Genomic DNA, 25,291 nt, shown 5'->3' with positions numbered 1-25,291 from the left:
AATGCCGAAGCCATGCCAGGAGCCTTGGATAGTTCCCAACCAAGAGCTGTCTCACTGAGTGCCAGTAAAAACATCACATTCCTGGGTCATCTACAAGACCAGAAACAATAACTGCTTAGTGCTACTCCAAGATTCTCCTTTATGAAATATCATGGCTTTCAAATGTCTTAAAGGCTACATGTCTGTGAGAGCTGAGATTATTCCCTCCATCATATAGGACATCCTTTTCTGTTATTTCAGAGACTTTTTCTTGCAAACAGCACAGCCTCACAGATGTATACACATCATCTGTAGGAGGCAGCAAGCAAAAGCCTCAGACAGAGCTGAGGGGCAGGACTTCTCAAATTTATAGCACTGGCAACCCTTCACATAACCTCCCCTCTCAGTCATTAGTTTACACCTCAAAGAGATTTAAAACACCTGTTCACTGTGCTTTAGTTTGCTTCTTTCACAGAAAAAAAACCCATCATATGGGACATGACACTCCTGACTAGATTCGTCTCTCTTCACTAGGGGATACTCAGGCACTGGGTCTGGCCAACAGAACCAGTTTAACCTCCCCTCTTGCCAGAATAGAGCCTTCCAAGTTGCAGTGTGTGCTCTACTAGGTAGCTACAAAGCATTGGAGTCATGTCCTCCATCCAAGGCTCACTCTTGCACACAAAGAATAGGTCCAGTTCAGGAGAGCTATATGGTGAAGTGGCACAGCTGAGAGGCACCTGAGTGACTCTGCCTTGATGCACTGCATTCCTCCTGGAAGAAGAGGGATGTAGGGGTTGATGTTTGGGGTTTGGTTTGGTTTCAATTTGTTTTCATGGAGCTCAGGATATTTGCAGCCCTAGTCCAATATCACAAGTGAAAATGCTAATGCATTTTGGTGATAACTAGACAGTTTGCCAAGAGGATGAACACAAACTGACAAAAACTTGGCTGTGAGATGAAGAAGCCAAGATCTGCATCTGGGCTAGTCCAAAGGTGGCTCAGTCCAATCTTTTTTATAGTGAGTTTACTCTGAGTTTTACTGACTAAAGCCCACTCTCCAAAACCTGCTTTGGCAGGAGAAACAAGATACTTTTGCTCCAAAACCTAAGCCTGCCATTTTTCTCTTTGAAATTACACCTCCCTGAAATCTAGGGGAGCCTTCAGAGATCTCCTCTCAGCCTGACATAGCACTGAGAGTCTCCCATACACTGCACACACCTGCTATCAAAGCAAGGCAGGTTATTCCTGCAGTGGGCATACTCGCCAGACATTCAGACACATAACTCAGGGTGTTGGGGTTTATAAGGTACTGGGGAGGCCAGGAAAGCTCCTGGTTTCACAGCCCCAGAAATAAGTGGGGAATGATAGTCCCAGCATGTTGACATCAAAGGACCCAAAGCAACAGGAACCAAACACAACATTTTCCCTCCTGCACCTCTCCCATTTTTTCCCATCTCCTGAAAAAGCAGCAAAACCAGACCTACCAAACAGCGAGAAAGAGAAACATGAACCATAGTCGTACCTGCCATCTCTAAGAAACAGAAGTGCAGCAAGAAACTAGCGCCAACCTGAAACTCCAAGACTGAGCTCTTTCCTTCCCAGAATGGGACAGGACGTCTTGCCTGAGATCTTCTAAACAATTCCACAGGGAGCATTATTAGGAAAACTAGAGGAAGCAGTAAGGGTTGCCCCAAGGCTGGGAGAAAAAGGACCATCATAAATGCACCACAGCAGATGAGTTCTCTGAGGAAGTGGCCTTTGCAAACACATTCACTAGCCAGCATATCCAGAAACAGAGATGTTCCTTAATGGTGTCAGGAATCAGAACAAATTATACATTGAGAGTCTAAAATGAATAGTCAGTCTCAAGACAGCTTCTATGGTACTTTTTGATTCTTTGTTAGGGCCAATCCAAATTCAGACCATGGAAAAACTGTGAGTGTTTTTAATCCAAAACCATGTTCTTAAACTCTTCTTGTTATTTGTGAAACATGAACTCTGAATGCCAGAGCACCCCATGTGCACAGGGCTATCAAAGGTGCTTGGGGGAGGGCAGGATGGAGAGGAGAAGGCAAGGAGAAGAAAAGGTTTTCCAGTGAGCTCCATAAACAATCTGCATCCCAGAGAAGCTAGTTTCACAGTGCAACAAATTCCCTTCTCCTGCCCACAGCAAATGCAGGATGAACTAGTCCCACCTAACAATTGGTTTTCATGTTTTAAGGTGCACACTTTACATTCAGGCATCTGCTCCTCCGCTGACTCCTGGGGCTGGCTTGTCTTAGCCTAGAAAATAGTGGAGGAGCGAATTTTGATGTGAGAGGGAAGAGAGGGGTAGGATGAAACAGACCCTGCAAGGCTGCCCAAATCATCTTTGCTGCTGACATGTGCATTCACTAGGAAAGCTGTTGCACGATTGCCTTGGAGGTATCAAGATGTAACTGGAAAACTTCATGCTATCTGAGGAAGTGCAGTTTATTTGCTGCGGTACAATAGGTTACATTCCATTCTAATCCTGTTCCAAAATGAAACAAAACAATATAAATACATTTAAAGGGGATATTGTACAGGATTTGTTGTACAAACAAAACCTAATTGTCACTGTATCCCTTGAGGTAGTTTTGGCAGGGTTTTAGCACACATTCCCCAAAAAAAAGGTCTGGAAGAATCTGAAATCTGAAGGCAAAAAAGAAAAAGTGGAACAGTTTGTTCATATCACAATATGCTGAAGAAGAAAAAGGCTGACAAAAAGCAATTGTTTCCTAAACAAAGGAATGGGAACATCAGACTCTGCAGAAGACACAGCCATTGTCACAGGATCAGGCTGGCTGGCCCAGCCAGTCACAGAGCCTGCTGCTCCAGAACATGTGAGACACCTCTCACTGGGTATTATAAGAGCATCCCTCACCAGGACAGCTGGGGAACAGTTTCTAAGGAATTAGCCTCACAGCAGTTGACTTGGCTTGAAGTGGAGCAGTTTATAAGAATTTTAGGGGTTTCTTATAGCCCCATCTGACACGGTGTGGCCCCACCTTTCTCTTACATAATATCTGCTAAAACCTGCATATAGTTCTCAAATTATGGCTATTGCATTTGACAGAACTTGCAGGTCAGGAAAAGGATTAAACGAAGGAGATGCTGTGTTCTCCTGGACACTGGAGCCACCCTGATATCAGTTTCCAAAACTGCTCAGGAAATTGGACACCCAGATACAAAACTAAAGAATGCCTACAGGATTGACCTGTTGTTGCCTGTACAAACTCTGTATGTGCAAACATAAAATAAGAATGTATGCACATGTCTGTACACAGATAGACCACACTGAGATGCACATCAGTGAGGCTGTTCCACCATACACCAACCTTTGCAGGGGACATGAAACTGTTACACTGTGAGCACAGCTGAACTCTATGGACAAGGCACTTCAGTTAACTATTCCAATTCCACCCTTTCTCCCAGCAGGACAGAAAGAGGCTGCAGGATCCAAATAATAGTAGATCTCTGCTTCTTTAGCCATTTCCTGAGGTAGAGGAAATGCTGAAATGTTTCTCTGCAGCTTCCAAAGTCCTCTTTCTTTCTAAGCCGCAGACTGTGCCTGTTTTTCTCTCAGAAGGCACCGCAGGATTTGGCCCAGAAAGGGCCAAGCTGGTAAAGTAAATTGGTATCACACCTTTCCTCTGCTGGGTCAGGTGTACCAGTGAGATGAGACATGTCAATTTCTGTATGCCAGGTTTTGGAATCCAGATTAAGCATCCTGAATTAAGTCATCTCCCAGAGCAGCAGCAGCAGATCTGCTTTACAACTGGCTTTATAATTATTAGATAGATTAGCAAGACAGTACTTGTTTTCCCTTCTTTTAAATTATTTTTTTGCTATCTGGTTGACTGATTTTTGCCATAGCCAGTGGAGGATAAAAATACTCTTCAATGCAGTCTAAGATATCATTATATAAAAATGTGTACTATTGACTGAATTCTGTTCCTGGTGTTTCTTACTATGCTAACCTATCTTCTGCACCAGCTGAAAGTCAGTGTTCTGTTTTCAAGTTGCCTTTAATACAGGGTGAATTTCACTGAGCCTTCAGTGAGTAAAAAACCCTATGTTAATCCTTCACTGATGAACTGATTCAACACCTCCTGTGTATAAATCTTTTTATTGTGGCTGATTGTTTCAGTTTCAGCCTAGTCCAGGATCAACTGTTTTGCATTTCACAAATGTAAGCTCTATGCATGATTACAAATTTGCTAACATGTTCAGAAAGATAAAAGTCTTAAGCCACCTTTATCTGGTAGAATGAAAAATATTCCATAATTTAATTCTAGCAACATTTTCTGAGGTTTTGTTACTTTTGTGTCCAAATATACCTTATTATCCTTTTAAATGACAACCCATAAAAACAAAGTTCAATTGCACTGCTGCCCTGCATCTTGTTATGCTTATTTAAACCAGCAAGGATACCTTCTAGGTGCTTCCCTTGTTTGTCTGAGTCACCCCCTAGGCAGCCCTAGATTTACACAAGCCTTCAGTGACATTTCCTTCCCACATATAAACCCTGTTGTGATCCACTGTGACATACTGTGTTATGTAGACTAAGCAAGCCTCTGTGATGCTACCTATGGCAAATATCATCACCAGAACTGATAAACAAGTTTTCTGTTGTTAGTTTAAACAAAAACTTCTTACAAACAGAAGAACCACACACAGCAATACCTCCCAGACAGAGCATCTGCTCTCTGCATGACAAGGAGCTTTGCCATGGACAGAGAGCAGGGTAAGAGCAGGGTCAGACACAGCCAGTGTTGCAGGATGGACGATGCTGTTCTAGTGACAGTGAGTTGCTCTGTCAAATGGAAGCCACTGAAAGCTGCAGAAGGTAGGTGTTGCCTGACTGAAATCATGCCAGAAAGGGAAGGGGGAGAAGGGGGAAGTGCCAGTGTCCTTTCCTCTTAGAGAGGGGGGACCTATTTAAAAATTTGCAAAGCTACTGTAGACATTTATTTTGCATAGAGAGGAAGCCAAAGACTCCTCCAGCATCCAATATCCATATAAGCTCTCCAACCAAGTGTAGGCAACTGTCAGGTAAACAGTACAGCAGGGAGTCACGGCTCCCCATCTCATCACACACAGCTCCAAACCTATCCAAGAGGTGATGAGCACAGGACAGTGCAGGAACAACCAATTGCTTTATGCTTTGCTGCCATCCAGTCAGGTCTGCAGGATGATACCAAAATCCCTGTTTGTACTGTGCTTCAACTGTCTTAACACACTGTGCAGTTTCCTCCTTGCCAACACATACACACTGCTATGCTCTTAGTTTATCAAGTCTCCAGTGATTTTCCAGGTGACGAGACAAAACTGTTTGGTAGGCTGAGTGGGGTCCCCACCTCACCAGTTGACCACCCCTGGTCACAAGGACTGAAAAGCAGCCTGAGAAACTAGACTTCCTGGCACTGGCACCAGCATGTTGCATGGTCCTGAGTAAAGGGTGATGGTGCTGTGCTCTCCACCACTGCTGCCCTCCTACTCACCAGGGTGATTTATTTACCTGAATCATGGACCTGCTGCAGACTGATCAGACAGTGCTGGCAGAGTCCTTTGGAGATGTAAGCAGCTGCCCAAGAGATAAACACTACTCACGAATGTTTAGAAATACCACGTTTGCCTTTCATTGCAATGTTGGAGTATTTCTGATTCTGCTTCAAAGTACATAATATAAAGAATTTATAAAGTGCTTACACAAGAAACTTTCCACATTCTTAGGAATTTCCTACAAGCTTTGGGATCTATTTGATGGAAACAACCATTACAAAGTCTTATTTTACTTGAGCTCCTCACATTTCCAAATTTCAGAGTAAGAAAACCCTGCTTGCTTTTAAACTGTGAGAGAGACCCTCAGTTCAGGATATAGTTTTGAGACACTGTTTAAGACAATGCTGCATTTTGAGGTGAAGGTGATGTACTTACCAACAGCCTCCGGCAATAGCCAAACCGCCGACTCCCATCTTCCCCAGTCAGCATGAAAGAGAAGGTCTCACTAGAAGAAAATAAATTGCCCAGATCTTACTATCAGAACTACAGCATAGCTATGAGGTAGATGTCTTAGAAAGGAATACTGCATTATCCAGTGAGAGATTCTATCCACTGGAGGGTCTTGTCTCTTTCTGCCTATCCCTATTAGGTAATATGTGGAAAAATTCCATCAGCAGTAGAGCAAAATTATCTGCCTAGTTGAGGACAACCTAGTTATGTCATTAAAAGAGATGGATGCTGAATGTCAGTGACATGGCAGTCCCTTTGTACTGCAGAAGGATCACAAGAATCAGATTTTGAGGGCACTATTCAAATGCTCCTTTAACTTTAGATAGATCCTGTCTTTAGCGTGGGCTTGCTTCCTAAAGGGAGAACCTTATATATTTTCTAAGAGCAGAGAAATCACTTTCTAATCCAGAAACAAGAATTTCCAAAATCCAGCTCACTCTATATCTCTGTCTAGGATAAGTACCATTTGTGACAGAGCAGTTAAACCACAGTTTAATGTTATAATTACAAGACAGGTGAAGGAGTAGGTCTGTGAATTTGTGCCTGGGCTTAGAAACATTCCTGACTGCTTTGCAAGTTTTAGATGGCATTATATAAAACACTTCTTTGTGCTGGAATGCCAGGATTTATAGAACTACAGCTGTATATGGGAAGGATATCATGTTTCACAAACATGGGCACATGAAAGGGAACAGCAGCAGAAGAGACAAGATGTATAGGCAGGACTGTGTGCTTCTAGTACCAATGTTGCCCACACAGTTGTCTGCTTCTCTTCAGTGTTTTCAATAAGTCACTGTGCAGGTGCTTCCATGTACTGAATAATGCAGCCAAGCAACATAGAATACAACATGATTATGTTACGTGTGCCATACCTAAGCCAATAAAAAGTTCCATACGTATTCTCAGTTACAGTAATTCCTGCAGGTGAATGCTGCTTCCTCATCATCATTGAAAATGCCTCTAGACACACTCTGAATGGGTGTTACTTCATTTACACAATACTCAGACTGTGCATCTTAACAAGCCATGCCATATCCTCAGGGAATATGGGGAGCCCCCACCTGCATCCAGGTCTAGTGTCCTCAGTACAAGAAATATATGTACCCATTGGAGTGGGTCCAGAGAGGGGAAACAAAAAAAATCATCTGAGCAATGGAACACCTATGAACACAGGCCGAGAGACTGGGGTTGTTTAGCCTGGAGAAGGCTCTGGGTAGACCTTATTGTGGCCTTTCATAGGATCATATAATCATAAATTACAGAAAGGTTTGGCTTGAAGAGTCCTTAAAGATCACATAGTTCCACCCCCCCTGCCAGGGGCAGGGACCTTCCACTAGACCAAGTGTCTCCAAGCCCAATCCAACCTGGTCTTGAGCACTTCCAGGGATGGAGCAGCCAACAGCTTCTCTGGGCAACCTGTGCCAGTGCCTCACCACCCTCATAGTAAAAACATTTCCTTTCATTATGCCTAATCTAAAACAACTCTGTTTCAATTTAAAGCCATTCTGACTTGTCCTATCACTCCATGCCCTTGTCCAAAGTCTGCCTCCAGCTCTCTGGGAGGCTCTTTAGGTACTGGAAGGTGCTATAAACTCTTCCTGGAGCCTTCTCTTCTCCAGGCTGAGTAATTCCAGCTCTCTCAGCCTGTAGCCATAGCAGAGGCGCTCAAGCCCTCTGAGCATCTTCATGGCCACCTCTGAACCCACTCCAACAAGTCCACCCTTCCAAATGAAGTATGGTCTTTCAATATTAAAAAGCAGATACTCTCTTCGTAGTGAAAATGCTAATACTTACACACAGAACATTCTCACATACTCCCAATTAAACTGCAAGTGTCATACATAGAAAAGGCATCCAAAACCTTCTCTGTATTTGTTGGGAGACTCACCTCAGAGCCACTCAGAGGGGCTTCTTAGAAAGAAGAGGACAGACTTTTTAATAGGGCCTGTAGTAGTAAGATGAGGGATAATGGTTTTATATTAAAGGAGGATAGTTTCAGACTAGACACAAGGAAGAAACATTTCACAATGAGGGTGGTGAAACACTGGAACAGGTTGTCCAGAGAGGCTATAAATGCCCCATCCCTAGAAACATTCAAGATTAAGCAGGACAGGGCTCTGAGCAACCTGCTCTAGATGAAGATGTCCCTAGTCACGGCAGGAAGGTTGGACTAGATGACCCTTGAAGGTCCCTTCCAGCCCAATCCATTCCATTATTCTATCCCTTCTGCCTATTCCATTACTCCTATGCCTTCAGATCAACCAGTTCTGATATATCAATGCAGAGAAAAATGATACCTTTTTGAGGTTATTTTTGAATGAAAAAGAAAATGCAAGCCTGGTTCTCCCTTCCCTTGCCCTTCTCCTGCAGTCATTTATGTCCTATGGAAGGAAGATCAGGCTCTTCTGCTGGCATAGAGCTTAGCTCCAGAAAAGTTCTCAAACAGCACTGTTTTGAGCCAAATGAAAGGATAATCCTCAATGTTAGACAAACACTCTAAGGTAAATGGCTAGAGCAGGTGGTGAGCAGTGCCCAGTACTTTTAAGATTTATTTTACATACTTCCATTTATTCTTTTGAGTTTAGCACTCGGAGAAACATTCAAGCCTCTTCCCCTCAGACATATAGGCCTGTGAGGCTTGCAGAATAGGGAAGAAATAGAATACAGAAAAGAAAAATTAAATAGAGCTGCTTGATCATGAAGTGGCTAAGATCCAAACTGCTGCTTCCTTAATTAAGCATCAGCGAGGCTGTGGCTGCTCCAGATGCTCTCCATCAGAAGGGGAGAGCAGAGGAGCACTGGTGCCATTACCTGTTGTACTCAGAGACAGGGAGCCAGTCCTTGGCATCAGGGAAGCAGAACTGAGGGATAGCCTTGAGACGCTCCTCCGCTTCACGCATTTGCTTGGTTGGTCTTTCTAGCTGTGGGGGAGAAAAGTGAGGTTCAGTCAGTCCCTGCCAGCTTCACAGCCCAGGTCAGGAGGCAGGGGTACTACTAATAAGCTCTGACAACAAAGGACCATCAGATTGCTCTTTATCTGTGCTTGGCAGAGTGTGGCATAACTCCAGGACAGGCTTATAGATGCAAGTACAAAAAAAAAACCCCAAAAATCACTGCTAGATTGTTAATTTTTTCTTTTTAATTGCCAAAAACTCCCTTGTTGCAGAATGGCCGCTTAAAACACAGCCCTAACTCAAATACCTTTCTGCTGCAAGAGCACAGGAGAAATGCCAGAGATTAGCAGAAGTCTTTCCATTGACTTCAGTGAGTTTTGGAATAAATCCTAATACAGCCAAAATGAGTTAAAAATGAAATATTTAGAAACTGAATTTAAACACAGTCTTTAAAGCATCCACCATCAGGCCAAACTCCCCAGCACTGGAAAAGATACACCTGAACACAGGGAAAGCTTTCAGTCACCTTCTCTATGCCCTTTGCTTTGTAACAGATTGCTTTTGACAGTCCTTAAAGATCCATTTAAAAAATTAGATTTCTATTCATTTTTTCCACTTAATTTACTTATCTTAGAATGAACTGCAGGTAAGAATTGTGCTTTTACCTTGGGAAACTGATACGTCACTTCTGGGAGGTAAGTGTTTTTAGAGGGCTTCTTTTTCAGGGACACTACCACAAAATACTCAAACAACTCTCGCTCCTGCCATTCAATCAGCTCCAGTTCCAGGGTGCGATAACTTGGAGCCCTTTTCAGCATTGACTGGATGTGTACAAGACGTTGGGTATGTGCTGGCATTAAAAAGGAAACAAAAAAAGAAAAAAGGAATTAAAAAAGAGACAGATAACCTGAGACTGTAATGTATATGTGAAAGCCACAGCATTCACAAAGGACTTTCAATTTGCCAGAGTATTATTCCAAGCACGTTCCCCTTTCAAAAGCAAACTTCTAGTTTGCAAACCTATAGTCTCCCTCACTAATTGCACCCATAAATCAAAACTCTCTCCAAGCACTGAAGTGATGCAACACTAAGTCACTGAAATAGTTTGCAGTTCATAACTGCTACCCTGCAGAAGGTCTTTCTTCATAGAATCATCAAGGTTGGAGGAGACCTCTAAGATCACTGAGTTCAACCATTAACCCACCACTCACCACCCCTAAACCATATCCTCCAGCGCCAGATCCAGACACCTCTTAAACACTTCCAGGGATGGTAAATCCACCACCTCCCTGGGCAACCTATTCCATTGCCTGACCACCCTAACAGGGAAAACATTTTTCCTAACATCTAATCTGACTCTCCCCTGTCTCAGCTTATGGCCATTCCCTTTAGTCCTCTCCCTGCAGCCATGGCAGGAGAGACCATCCCCCACCTCTCCACAGCTCCCTGTCAGGTAGTTGTAGAAAGCCATGAGGTCACCCCTGAGCTGCCTCTTCTCAAGGCTAAACAAACTCAATTCCCTCAGCCATGATTCAAACAACATGTTTCCCAGACCTTCACACGTAAGACTGATTAATAAACCCTTATGTGGGTGTGCTGGAGCCTCCAGGGCGACACATCTCAGGTCTGACCTGGAGCTGGCTTACCCCAGTGAAATACAGTTCTGTGTCCTGTCCCTACATAGCACAGCTTTGTGCTGTGAACCATGGAAGGTGTGTTTTCTCCTTCTCTAAAGTACAGGCATAGTCCATACAAGCCAGGGAACAATCTCCAGGGAAAGCAGACAGGAAGGAAAGGAAAAATGTGCCAATTGCCTCTCGTGGATTGCTTCCCTAGTGCCAATTCAACTGAGAGGCAAACTTAAATTCATGGTCACATCCAGACCTGACCCAAAGATATGCTTTGATACAGTGACTTGTCACTAGTTGTCTATGGTGGACTAGTCAGTAACATCATTACCAATTCTTGGAGACCAAAAAGTGAAAACAACTCAGTAAAACCAGCTTCCTGCATGCTCTTCCCCACCTGTTCACACCAGGATCTCTGTGCAATGGCAAGCAAACTACTAGCAGCACATATCAGTCCCTTAAGGCTACATTCACAGTCACTGCCTGCAGTTTGCCAAAGACAGACCATCCCTTGTGGCAGGAAAACAAGATGTCACAAGCAATTGATCACAGCAGTAATTAATTGCCAGAAAGAAAGGGAAACCTCTTGAAGACCAACTGTCATGCAACTGGTTCAACCACACAAAAATTAAAAATTATTTTGATAAAGCACTTTAGTCTCAGTGTGACTGCACAACTAGGGAAGCTTCCAATGAAATCCAGCTATCCTCCCAATAACAAGAGAAAGGCCAGATCCTGTCTGTTTTCTTCCATGGGTTACAAGAACAAGCAACCCCTATATTTTTTGACACAGAGAACAAAACTGAAAGTGCTTTTGGGCTGATACCAGTAGATGAAGGAGCAACAAGCATTTTTCCACACGTTGTTGTACAATGTTGCATACAGCCTGTTTTGGGTGGTCTTACCACCACCTATCTGAAACATATCTGTTTCCCTAAGACAATGCTTTCCAGAAAGCTTTGCTGCATGAACAGTAAGCAGGTGACATCTGCAGTAGAAAGACGTGGATGTTTGCCCCTTATATTATAACAACAGCTCCACGCTCTTGGGGGGGTTTTCCCTCACTTACTAACAACATGATGGGTTTTTAGTAAGGAAATCTGTTGTTGCTGCCACTTGAAAAGAGGGACTGATTTACTGACCTGACTCAAGCAGAATTTGTGCAGGTGCTATGCACTAATCATGGAATTTCTGTAATTTGGAGACTGCAGGCTTAGAGTGTAAGAACCACTATGCCAGATCAGACCCAGATTCTTGCCTCCAACAGCAGACAGCAGTAAACACTGAAAGCAGTGTATGAGTAAGACTAGAGCATCTTTATCCAATCTCATCCCTCTAAGTCTGCACCCAGTAGTCAGTCTGGAATAGATCAGCATCTGTGAAGTGGCTGACAAAGCGAATCTATCAAAGATCCTGTTCTTCATTATACGACACAGTTGCCAAATCCTTGTTAGATCCTCACAGCTCATTTTCTCCTTGCTCTCCACATTCATGCTCCTGTGTTGGAACTTTGTGAGCTCTCAGTAATGGAGTTAGCATAGTTCAGGAAGGCAAATACAGGCAGGAACAACATCCAGCAGCAGGAGAATGTACCTTGATAAGGTCTGTGATGGTAACTGACTAGAAGTTATTCAAGGTTGATCCCTTACCTTTAAACCTGTCATCTGAGTCACTCTCACTCTCGCTGTTCTCGTCTGCAGAGGACGTAGAGAGATCAGTTAATGCAAAACTAAAGCAAACAAACTCACTTTACTGTGGTGAAACTGGGAAAAATCACATCTCACAATGTGCCTTGTGATCCATGCATGCACACTCCTCAGGCTTAAAATATCTTGAAATAAACAGTTTGAATGACTCTTTAGATTTTGTTTTCCTTGGATTCAGCTTCAATTTTGCTTGAGAATAAGAGCTTCATTTTGATGAAAGTGCAAAATTCATTCTGCATTACAGCAACTGTTTGCACTGAACCCCCATCTATGCTAAGCTGCAAAAGTGAAGGTGCCATTTGGAGTTAGAGTTAACAGGCAAAAGTAACCTTATGATAAGATGTATTTCTGAGGGATATTAATATCAAAGCTCTGTTGTACTCTTACTAGAAACATGGCCTGAGTTGCTTTTTGGGCCCTGTTTTTCCAGAAGCAGTCTGAAGCACAGTGTGAGTTACACAGTGTGAATGCCAGGAAAAAGCATGCAAGAATTACAAGGTCAAAACTGTGAATTTTGGACAAACCTTACAGATGCAAATGACTCAAAAAATGAACTAAAGAAGAAGCTGGGTAAGTCTACCTGATGATGGGATTAATAGGATAGACAATGCTGAGAATCTTGTTTATTTTTAACTCATCCTCATTTTCTCCTCTTGAAGAGAGAAAGTTATCATTGTTCACGGAAGAAAGTTCTAAACAAAGTGGAGTCCAGAGTAGATGTGGAGGAAAGAAGGGAATCTGTTAAGCCTGTAACATTCAAAGAGATTCACTGAACCATGACACTTGTACCACACCTCGCAGGGACGCTGTCTCGATATTGGACATAGAAAGTTTCTTCAGGCGTTTTTTTCCTCTTTTTGCACTGTAGATGGAATTGATTCTTTGGACAAGCTGCAAAATAAGAAAATGAGGAATCAGTAAGACTAAACACTTTTCTGCCTGGAGGCAATTAATCTATCCAAATAATTTGAACAGGCCAGCTGAACCCCAGAGCCTTTACTATTTTGATAAGTACTTTTTTTCTCTAATTTTGAATCCCATTTGTTTGACTAACTTATTTTGAATCTCACTTCTTTACCTATGGCTATATTTTAAGAACCACAACAATTAAATAACTCAGAAATGTAAATCCCATTTTCAAAAATCTCATAGAGAGTTGCAATAAAAGCAGTGAGCCTGAGAATTCAAAGGTAGCTGTTACCTGGTACCCTCTACCACCTCATTCCTCTAGGCTATTGCTTCTCTCTTCACTTGCATTTTCTAAACAACAGTAATCCATTAGCCATATCCAACTTTGCCAAACTCTCATGGACCTTAAGACCATATTCTCATTTTGAATACAACAGTAAGATGTGTGAGTACTTCTCTGAATGGAGATTTTAGTGTGTTCAAGTAAGCACAAGGAGATGGCTCTAATTATTTTATACTTTTTCAGATACAGAATGAATCAGCTGCTTTGAACTGATATCAGATCAGCTGAGGTTATGACCCATATGGACTTCTCCCTCACCCTTCATGCTGTACTTCCCTCTCTTCACACATGCTGTACCTACTGCCTCCAATCTTACCCTCATCTACAAAAGTATTTTCAACTTAGCTACTAGTGCTGGCTTTACCTGACTTTAACCACCACTAGACAGAATTTTAAGTCCTGGTAATCATCTTTGTGACTTCCCCTTAATGCAGATCATTACTGCCTTCCCCAAAAATCTGAGATGAGGGAAAATATTAATGAGATAACTTGTGTTTAGCACCTTCAACAAAAGGCTGGGATTACTAAGAATTTGAAATTAAACAGAAAATTATAACTTCTGGAGAGTCATAAATATGTAGCATTTAATCTTCATAATGTCTTAGGAGTCAGGAATAGCATATTTCATTCCATAGCAGTTTTATTCATTGAACTATAATACATTTTGCAAAAGCTGTTTCACCTCAGATTGCAGAGAGAAGTAAACTCAGTGAGAGAAGCTAATATGTCATAGATGCAGTAGAAGGCCAGTAAGAGCACAGACTTGAACAACACCTCATGGCCCAGAACAGTGTGAAGTGTTAAAATCTCCACTTCTTCTCCTGCTTGAAGCAGTATTAGGGTTTTGCCCCTACATGCTGACTGTGCAATCCACCAGCAAAGCTCAACTGGAACTTTGCTGCTGTGTCTGCTGGGAATCTTTTGACACAGCCAGCAGGATAAAACCTTGCCCAGCTCCTGCACATGCACCAGCCCAGCACTAAACAAGGTAGCAGGGACCAGGAGTGAGGGACCTTGCTGAGATTTTTCACTCCCCTCACTGTGCTGCTTGGCACTTTAACAGCTTGAGCTACTTCACCAAAGGTAAAATAGCTGCACTCTGGCCAGGAAAGGTCAGATGTTTAAAATATTTGAGTATTGTCCCATGAAGCATCACTGGGGGTGGTACAGAACAGGAGTTTCTCAGGTTCTTGTTTTTCCCTCTAATAACTACCATTTTCTCAACAAAAAAGCCCTTGAAATTCTCCAGCAATATGTGATTTGGGGAGCTAAAGTCATAAAAACTAGACATCATCACAAGATTTATGATAAAACTATGAAAATTTGTATGCTGAAAACTATTTTACATGAGGAGAATATCTGTCCCTTCAATCAAAAAAAAATTGGGGTACAAAACTAACAATCAAACTTTCCAACTTTTACTCAAAACCAAGTAGTAAGCTACTCTGTAAGCTACTCTGTAACTTCCTCCACAGATGAATGCTCATTTGTGCAGTAAAATAGTATATTCCAAGAAAGTAAAAATATAGTAAATATGAAGGCCATAGGATTAATTTTCTTCTTAAACAGAATTGACAGAAACTCACAGTATTTATAGCCATGTGCTAAAAAATATGCTCTCTAATAAGAACAGGAAAGAGTTGAATACACAGTAAAAATCAACTTTGTTCACAATCCAAAATTAAGTATATTGGCAGTTCTTCCTCCCTCTGTTGCTATTGTACTAGAAAAGGTTTGTTGGGGTTTTGGTTGTCATTTTGTGGCTTGGGGTTTTTCAACATTCAATTATGAATTGGAAAAGTCATTGAAAAATGAAAAGCTAAGTTTTACTTCAAATCCATCGAGACAACATGGTTATCAGGATGGGATAAGTTGTGAGTAAATGAAGGGAAACATATTAGGCCAATTGTATTTCTTTTCCTGAGACCAGGAAACAAATGATGGAGAAATAAACCACTTCAGATGCTGCTTCATGTTATAAAGAATAATTGCTTGGCCATCACCCATTCAAAATCATAAAGTCATGTACACAACAATGCTCTGGTCCACAAAGCTTAAAGTGTGGAAAACAAAACTGCCTTAACATAAGTGTGTGCAATGATGACAATCAGATGTTTGTTCCTCTTGGACCAGGGCAAAGGTATCCACTTCTAGGGGAAGGGATTTTCACAGTATGTACGTAAAAAAGGAGTGTGTTTGGCTCCTGAGAGTTTCTGTTTCGTTATAAATTTTCCTTTAAGATACAGAAAGAGCTTTCAGTGATGGCCACAGGCTGGATAGAAATTTGCAAGCTCTTGCAGGCAGGTGACCTATCCTCAGCATAAGCCTGACCATGCTGCCAATACCTTTGGGATCCTCCTGGCCCGCCGTGTAGACAGCAGCTCGCTTGCAGTACTCAGGCTGTCCTCATTGAGGCTGGAAGGGGAGGAAGGGATGCCAAGCTGAGCCAGCAGCAGCATGTCATCGTGGCTGTGCCTCTTGGGCAGCCGTGGTAAACGGTGGCTCTTCCTTTCTGACCAGTTCCCAACGCGCAGAGACTGGCTGCTGGGCTTCGAAGGCAGCTGCAGGAACAAGAACAGCTTGAGCTCTTCCCCTCCTCAGCAACTCTTAGAGCAGAGGCAGCTCTCTGTCAGCGGTGGCTACGCATGGACATCATGCCAGGTAAGCCACTGCTCTGCAGTATACGTGTGAGAAAGGGTTTAAGAGACAGGCGTCAATATATCAGATTTTAAAGTCTAAAGAAACGAGTACTTTTGGCTCTGGTGCATTTCCATGCACTCACATCACATCAGCTCTGTTAGCCTTCAGATCTAACCTAAAGGTTTGGGTGACATCAGCACACTGATCCAGTGTGCCTGGTCCATCTCTCTCACTGGCTGGAGTGAAGGATCAAGAGCAATTACACAATTCAGTGTCATAATAATTCAGTGTAATAGTAATATGTAAATTAATTAATCAGTGCAATAGTAATAAATAAAACAGCAAATTCATACTTTTTTATCCTAGAAAAAAAAAGCAGAAAAATGAAGCTGCTTGTATTTTCATGGTATTAAGAAGTTTTAACATCTGCCAATGTGCAGAGGTGTGGTTACAGTTTTGTTATGTATTCCCAAAGAATCCTCTTTAAAACACAGAACTCTTATCACTGCAGGGGGAAGGGAGAAATCTCACTGACACGTGAGCACCAAGTAAAATCTGTCTTTAAAAGAATGTGGCTCTTTTGGAGCAGTCCTCCAAGCAGATCTTCCCAGCTCTCAGGAAGGTTAATCAGCAGTCTGGCAAGGCCAGGTCTCTGCCTTCTCCTCCCAAACACAAACACTCTTAGAAGCTTAACCAGCACATCTAGAAAAAAGTACTATTAAGTCAAATGTCTGTCAGTTGGCGTTTACTAATATTCTATCAGCAGTACTACAATTTCCAAACTTGCAGTAATAAATGTTCCATTTATTCTACTTGGAGGGCTTACTGGTTACAGTGCCATACTCTCTGGGATTAAGCACAGGTGTTTTGGGTGGGGTAGGGGTTTGCACCACAAACACAATGTCTGATGACTTCAAAAACTGAAAATCACAAATGGAAAGGAGAAGACACAGTGGGATTCAAAATGACCACACACTAGTGTTTTTGAGGTCTCTGCTTACCACAGATTAGTATGCCAGGAAAATCTGCAGCACTCTATACTTTAATGATAGGAATTCTTTTTGGAGATGATTGTTGAAAGCCTGCTGACCTTCTGATCTCTTCCATCTTGTTTATCATCATCCATGACTGAAAAGACATGTTGCTAATCCAGCTATGTTGCTATGATGGAAAAACTGGGTGATAAATCATTGCCAATGCTACCATTCTTCAGAAAACTCAGACTTTTCTATTTCTGGTCATTGGAGAATTCCCCAGGCACATAGCTGACCTGCTGTTAGTGTCTCTTCACTTTAAATATCAGCACAGTGACAGTGCAGTTATGGCAGCACTGATTCCTGGCAGAGAATTCCCAGCAGCATTTCAAAAAGAAGCTACCAGAATAAAGACAGCCCAGTTGCAAAGATACCAGAGAGTACTTATGTACTGAACAACTTTGCAGAAGCCATTTAAATCTTTATATTCTTTGGACCACTCTGTGTAAAACACAGAATACCTGATAGTATCTTACTATCAACCTATATGGCTCCTAGCCTAATGATACACCCTTTTGGATCCCCTAGATCTGCAACAATTCCTGTTAACACACACAGAGCCAGAAATAACTGTCATGCATCCCTCACTATGAGGTTCTCTTCATGACTGCAGTTTCTGTTTCTCCTTACTCTGCCTGATTACTACTTTACATTTGTTCCTTTTCCAATAGCTGTGCTGAAAACACTCCTGTTTTACAAAGGGTGTGCTAGGTGCACACTAAGAACCTTGGTGATACTTGTTTTGTCTCTTGGACTGTGATGCTCCCATGCACACAAGCAAATGAAAGAAAATGTATTCAGTTTTGTTCTAGGTCTCTTTACTAGACAAAATGTAAATTGTTGTGACCTTCTGTTCAACTGCAAATTTTCTGTTGATTCAGTGCACTAAGTTCCTTTAAGTGGTGCTCTGAATCTCAAAATTAAGTATGTGATGAGATTTATATTTTTCCTTTGGAACACAATGATCCCATAAACAACAAAGCAACCTGGAATTTCACGGTGTTCACAAAAAACAGACTGCTTTGGAAAATTCACCACCAAATGGAAAGTCTGTGGAGTTCCTCATCTTTCATTTCATGCTGTAAACACAGCTTATACAGCCTTGTTAACTGCAGACACTCAGGTTTTTCTGATTATTTTATTATTCACTTATTTATTGGGGGGCCATACTCTGCATTCTCCATTTTACAACAAAATATGCCACACTAAGTACTTCACATGTGCAAAGTTACAATAGGCTTCGCATAACAACACATGGGCAAAATTAGCAGCTGCCTCTGTCCCTCCTGTCCCTGCTAAAAGCACAGCAGCAAACATAGAGGCAAGTCATTAATAAGAGCAGCCATGCAAATAATTCAGGTCCAGATTCAACTCACAAACAACCTGGATTCTGCTTAAACTCTTCAGACTATAACCAGAACAAGGAGCCATCAGTTTCTGCAGCGCTGAGAAGCTGAGCTACAGCTGCCAAGAGCATTCCCAGCATCGATTCATGCATCTGATTGCACTCTTGCCAGATCCCCTTTCTCATCCAGTACGGCTGCTCTTCCTCTTATGCCACGATGGATTTTCTTGCAAAAGCTCCAAACAACTTTCAAGCACACAAAGACCAATGTCATCATGTCATTACCTGAGGAGGCGATGTGTATTTCCTGTCCTGAGGCGTCCACATCCTGTGCAGAGAATCTAGGGAGTTCTCCGAGAGCTGATGGGATTTTCGGCCCGTGTGACGTCCCTTCAGCTCCACATCCTCGTACGGGTTTTCCTTGGGTGACTCCCCTTCACGTTTGGGTTTTTTTTTTTAAAGGAAGGAAAAACAGACAGGAATGTAAAATTTAAAGAACTTTTCAAAATCATGTGAACCAAGTGAAAGGCTTTTAGAAAAGCTCCTCAGCTTTCAGCATGACTCATCCCTCTAGCTGCAGCTGGAAGTATTTGGAGGAGAACTTGGCTATGAGGTCGACAAGTTTCTTTGGGATTTTTTTACTGCTTTTTTTTTTTTTATAAAATGCAAAGATTTCACAAGATGTGCTTCTGAGCATCCACAGCTGTGGAAAATTTATTGATATATAAAAGCTAAGGCACATAACTACTTTAAAGTGTATCAGTAGATTTTATAAATCTGTAACAGCCACTCACAGGGTGAAATGAAGAGCAATAAACAACCATTCGCAACATACCACCCTTATACACAATAAGACAACTCTTACTAGATTCTACTTTCATTTTTCTCTTCTCCTGAGAGAATCATGGAGTTTTAGGGGTTGGAATGGATCATCTAGTCCCAACCCTCTGCCCTGGGCAGGGACACCTCCTCATTAGATCAGGTTGCTCAAGGCTTCATCTTACCTGGCTTTGAACACTGCCAGGGTTGGAACACCTACTACCTCCCTGGGCAACTTGTTCCAGTGTCTCGCCACCCAAAAAGGCAAAGAAAGAATAAACACTTCAGCTCAAGAGTTCTCTGAAGATTGCAAATGTATAAGAGGAAGAATTTCTGTCCCAACAATACTGCATCCTCAAAGTGGTCTTTAAAACATGTCTTCAATTTAGGCAGCTGTTCATGTCGAGTTATGTAAAGTTCCTATCTCTCAGAGAGAAACTCATCCTGCTTGAACACTTAATCACTAAATATGGCATAAATGAAAAATACATCAAAAAGCAGACTGCAGTCTTTGAATTTTTAGCATATGATTTCTGTCCCAACAATACTGCATCCTCAAAGTGGTCTTTAAAACATGTCTTCAATTTAGGCAGCTGTTCATGTCGAGTTATGTAAAGTTCCTATCTCTCAGAGAGAAACTCATCCTGCTTGAACACTTAATCACTAAATATGGCATAAATGAAAAATACATCAAAAAGCAGACTGCAGTCTTTGAATTTTTAGCATATGAAACCCAGAAACAAAATTTATAGTCCAGATTTAGATCCAAAACAAAACCCAGAAACAAAATTTATAGTCCAGATTTAAGTGAGATCCAACACCCTTCGGCAGCCAAAGGACCAGTGGAATAACCCATCACCTTATCAAAACTTCTGAACTTAACAAACCTCGTACTGAACTAAGTAGCATAAAGATGAATGAGTGCCATCAGTAAAATGAACATTTTGCATCCATTTTTCAGATAGTTCATAATCAGCAATTGATTTAGAGCTTCAGATTTTTCATAAACAGGGTCCTTACAGTTGTCCAACCATCTTGAACAGAAAATCATCTCCAAAAAAGTGGTCTACTCAAATTCAAGACTTGAATTTACAGAAACTTGAAACATGCAGGAAGTTCAAAGCCTTTGAACCAACCTGCTTTTGGTTTTATATCTAAAGATGACTCTAAAACTCACGGGGTTAGTACAACATATATCGCAATACAAGCCACTAAATATAAGCGATTCAGATTTTACTACATACTGTGTCAATTAAGAATTGAGGACAAAAAGCTGTAGCATGGTTTATTATTCCCACTGTCACAGAAAGTATTCACAGCATTTAGGGGGATGACAGCTGAGGCATAGCTGTTTGCAGTGAGAGCAATGTCTGGGTTAATACTCAGTCTGTGTGACTACAAGCTATTTTGTTTTAGTCAGAATATTACATTTCCTTATTGTACAAAGGAAAACAAAAGTAGTTTGTGCTTTCTACTTCATTGTTGAGCCTGGAAGCATGAGACTGCTTGATTCACCAATTATAGCTGCAAGAACTTTTGCTGAGCTAGTTCAGATGTCCAAAATACAAGTGAAAATACAGTTTTGCTTTGGTAGTGCATCATAGTAAGATTTCTAGTCAAACATAAGCACAAGAGGGAATGTTTTAGCTTTGTTTTAATTAGAAGCCTGAATCACTGCTGCTCTTGAAGAATGTTTGAATTGGCAGTCACAGCTTATTATTTCATCCAGAGGGAATCTGATTCTGGAGGCTCCACTATCATCATAGTCAATCTGCATGCCACATGGAAAGAACACCTTCAGGTGCATGGGGTGCTTAGAAAAAGACCTTTTCATGAATGCAATGAACAGGATAAAACTTAAGCAACAAATATTCTATAAAAAAAAAAATGTAAAGTTACAAATGTCCTGGAAGGACTATGGAATTGATTGATTCCTTCTGTGGGAAGAAAAATAGATATTGCACACTAATTCCACTCCCTGTAAACTCTAGAGCTCTAGATATGATAATCATAACAACGACAAATAGTCAACTTTGCAAAATGCTGTTATTACTCACAGCTAACTGGACTGTACTTGCAATAAAAAAATGTCTTGTAAGCCCAAGTCAAGTGCAGGTCAAGGAAGCATTTTGGAATGGATTAACAGATTTCAAAATACCCAGCTACATGAGGCAGTGCTCAAACATACATTTCCTTGCAAAAACAAATGGTATTGCATTAGTCTGCAGAGTATCCAAACCCCTGTGAAGAAATAAGCTCATCAGTTAAAAAGAACCCTTTTTTAAAATGTCAAGAATTAAGAAGTTTTAGAGGGAGTCTCTTTCTCAAGACACAGTGTAAAACAAAATTTCTTAAACCCAGTTAAACTCAACAAAACTAATGTTGAACTGAAATATTCAGTATAGAAATGGGCCCAGAGAAGTCTTGGATGAAAGAAGAGGGAGGAGCAAGGAACCATGAGCAGAGGCTGCTTTTCTAGGTCAGATTCTCTACCAAAAGAAAACTCAGGCCAAATTCCTCTTCAGTGTAATGTGAAGGTCAGAGGAGACACCACAGAGATTTTAACCCTTTCCCCTAGAGCTGTGAGAGCTTCTGCAGGTGACTGGTTTGCAGTTCAAGAACTTTTGCTTCTATACTTTTTCTCATTTGCTTAAAAAACCAAATTACTTCAGGGTGGGTTGTTGTGATTTTTTTTTAACTTTGAAATGCTGCCTCAAGACCATTTTTATTTTCTTTTTAAAGAATAAGCTCCTTCCACATCAAGCCTCCGATAATGAAATAGTATAATCAATCAGAAACAACCTGGTTTTGATGATTTGGCATTTGAACCAAGTATTTGGTTCAAGCAATGAACTAGAAGTGTTAGTTTATTTGTCTAGGGCTTTAGTGATTTTCAAACCTTAGTCAACCACCATTTCTTAGGGTATATGCTCTCCCTGCTAGCTAATACACAAAAGACCACATATGCAAAAAGAGTATTAGTCAGCCCAGACTGGTTTCTGTACAAGGGACAAGAAGGCAAAGATAACCTGAACTGCCTTAAAGCAGTGCTTAACTGCATCTGACTGCACAGTGACTGCCTCCTGTAGGAGAAAGATCTGGGAAGTGGTGGTCACCAGCAGGTGTAGGGCCCACACAGGAGGGAGAGAGGCCCTGGGGAAGAACTGCAGTGGCAGCTGCTACTGCTACTGCTGCAGCACCAAAACGAGGAAAGCTTCCATGATTGCTGGGCTGGCTCAGATTTTCAGCTTTGATCTCCACATTTCTCCTCAGCACCACCACATCTCTAGTCTCAAGACCTAGGCAAGGAATGTTCACAAGCTGCAAGCTGCAGTGCTTTGGCATTCATTCGAATTTGCTGCAAAAGGAAAACATATTTACAATGAAAGAGCAAGGAAACATCCTTGTTCCTGCCATATGGATGTCTCTATTGGAAGCCAAAAGCAGAAACATTATGCAGTATAGAAGGCCAAGCGTGTCTCAATCCAACAGCCACACAAGACAACAGCAGACTATCACTGACTTCAAAGGGAGCTGAAGCAGACCCCCAGTATGCATACAGTCACAAACAGCAAGTGTTTGGCAAATACTGTCTCTAATCACCATTCCCTGCTTCCAGATCAGTTCCCTTTATAAGCATGTTTTTCAAGTTTCCCATTCTCTTGAATTCTACATACCAAACTGCTGAATTAACACAGGGCATTTATCTACACAACATTTATGTTCAGAAGATTTCACAGACAACAGTGGGCCACAGACAACAATGAGTGGCCCATTGGGGAAAGAAAAATACAATAAAATAAAATAAAATAACCAGTGATATTTAGAAAAGCCCTGAGGAATGCAGTGCCTTGCGCTTAAGTATAGATGAGTTTCCTCCAGGGGTTGCAATTCCTCATTCTGTAATGCTCTGTGAGTCAGCCCCACTGAGTCCTGAGGCAGCACACAATGTTCCTCTGCTCAGTCTCTCACATGTGGCAAATGGGAAGCAGAGGCAGACTCAGCCAGCCTGTCTCACACTGAGGGAGGAGTGAAAAGTGAGAAGGAGGGGGGAAAAAAAGAAATGGGCATACGCTTCTCTCTAAATGGCAGAAAGCAGGGAAATTCATCGTTTCTTTCTAGATGGGAGAAGCAATTATAGGAGGAATTAAGTGATTCACTGAGTGCTGATTAGAACTCCAGCCTTTTGCACTGTCAGGAAGCAAGAAGAATTGAACTGCAGGTATGCAGTAAGGGAAAGGGCTCATCAACTTGTGTTAACTTGGGCACCTACATTGGGAGTCAATACTGGCAGAGGAGATACTGAATCCAGAGGGTGAGATGTTTAAACCTGCTGACTTCAACACAGCCTCTGAATTTAAAGGAGGACTTAGGACAGCAGCCTCATGGTCAATTTTCTCTCTATTTTACCAGCCTGCAGCATTGACTAGAAAACTAGACCATAAAGCTGAAAGAAACTTCCAAAAGAAGCTGTAGTGGATGGTATATCTTTGAGACAGACTCTGCAGAGAAAAACGGGTGTCTAAATAGAGCATGAGAAGATCATTCAAAATAACAGGAAATCCATGTGTCCCAATCTAACAACAAAGCAGCAGGCTGATCATCAATAGGATCAGCTAAAGCATTTGGCCTTCTCTGACAGAACCATATGGATGCTGTTTGATTTAATGTGCTCTGGTTGCCATTACCCTACACTGTCTATTGTTAAATTTGCCATTATTACACTTTCCATCTTACATGCTTTTTAGACTGTGACAGACAGACTGTAGGTGCAGAAGAAGACAAGAACATCTGATTCCCTGGTCACTGCCTGTACCATCATTTTGCATCAACCCTAGCTCTGTCTTCGACTAGCAACTGTCCAGAGACCTGCTGGTAAGGGTCTGACTGAAAACCCAAAATGTTTTCAGAGAAGAGACTAGTACAGCACTGCTGAGAGAGTTGAAAACTCTTCAAGTTTGCTTCAGCTCCACAGCAGCCCAGCGATTTCAGTTTCTCCCAGATTTGTACAACCCTTTTGATGAGAGATGATAATATGACAGACTGTAATGTGCTACAAAAGCATTGACAGGCAATAATATGGCAGGTGAAGATGAGATTTTACTCAAAAGATCAGCTTGCTGTATTTCTAATCTTGTCTCACTTTTACTGCAGGAACTTTGCAAATGTTCTAACTTGAAAGCAATGTCCAGCTGGAACATGTTCCAACTGGACCTCAGTCATTATTTCTGCAGCTCTTGTCACATGCAGTGAGGGATTCAGTAAAGCAGCTAAATCATCCCATTTTGTTACATGACATGCACTATATCAAATATACATGAGAATTCAAAACAACTAATTGGTTTAGGAGAGACAAGGTGCCATACCAGCAGGGATAAAGGGAGTGACATACTGTTCTGGACTCCACAGGGAAGGTTAAGCCACCAACATTACCTCCACACTCAGGATCTTGCTTGTAGGTCCACACCTGCCTATTTTAATTGCTCGGGTACCCTCCTGGGTTAGACTGCCTGACACTCCACTTAATAATGCTGATTTCAGACATACTGCTTCATCACTTATGAGTTCTGATGTATTGGAAATATCTCAGAGACCCAGACTAATCTGTTATCTCACTGGAAAAGACTGTATTTGCCCAAGTACAACAACCTGGCCCTCAGTAATTTCAAGGAGAGATGGCTACACCAAAAGGACATTTTGCTTCCTCAGTGGGTACCTGAAACCTGTACAGATGACATATATGATTTAAGATTTTATGATGAAGATATGGTTTTACTAAAAACAAAAAACAACCAAAACCAAAACATAAAGCAAAACAAACACCACCACCACCCCACAAAAAAACCCAAAAACCCCACAAAAATAACCTAAACAACAACAACAAAAAAAAAATCCAAACATTTCCAGGCTGGGTACCAATCTCACAGGTTGAGGGTTTTATGATTTAGTTTTCTC

The 25,291-nt window shown here is 41.6% G+C and overlaps 1 protein-coding gene across 1 annotated transcript in view; it reads right to left on the bottom strand.

The window, feature by feature from the left end:
* ST5 (suppression of tumorigenicity 5) overlaps positions 1-25,291 on the bottom strand; it is a 98,368-nt gene that overhangs the window by 32,358 nt on the left and 40,719 nt on the right. Inside the window, exons 4-10 of the mRNA XM_009079444.1 lie at positions 18,803-18,951; positions 15,844-16,059; positions 13,041-13,137; positions 12,190-12,234; positions 9,578-9,762; positions 8,830-8,939; positions 5,944-6,013 (exon numbers count right to left, since the gene is read on the bottom strand). Coding sequence (XP_009077692.1) covers positions 5,944-6,013; positions 8,830-8,939; positions 9,578-9,762; positions 12,190-12,234; positions 13,041-13,137; positions 15,844-16,059; positions 18,803-18,951 — 872 coding nt within the window. The remainder of the gene's footprint in view (positions 1-5,943; positions 6,014-8,829; positions 8,940-9,577; positions 9,763-12,189; positions 12,235-13,040; positions 13,138-15,843; positions 16,060-18,802; positions 18,952-25,291) is intronic.

Source organism: Acanthisitta chloris, unplaced genomic scaffold, assembly GCF_000695815.1.
Source record: "Acanthisitta chloris isolate BGI_N310 unplaced genomic scaffold, ASM69581v1 scaffold280, whole genome shotgun sequence".
NCBI classification, from domain to species: Eukaryota; Metazoa; Chordata; class Aves; order Passeriformes; family Acanthisittidae; genus Acanthisitta; species Acanthisitta chloris.
The sequence above is the reverse complement of the archived record's forward strand: the minus strand, read 5'-3'. Positions and strand labels throughout refer to the sequence as shown.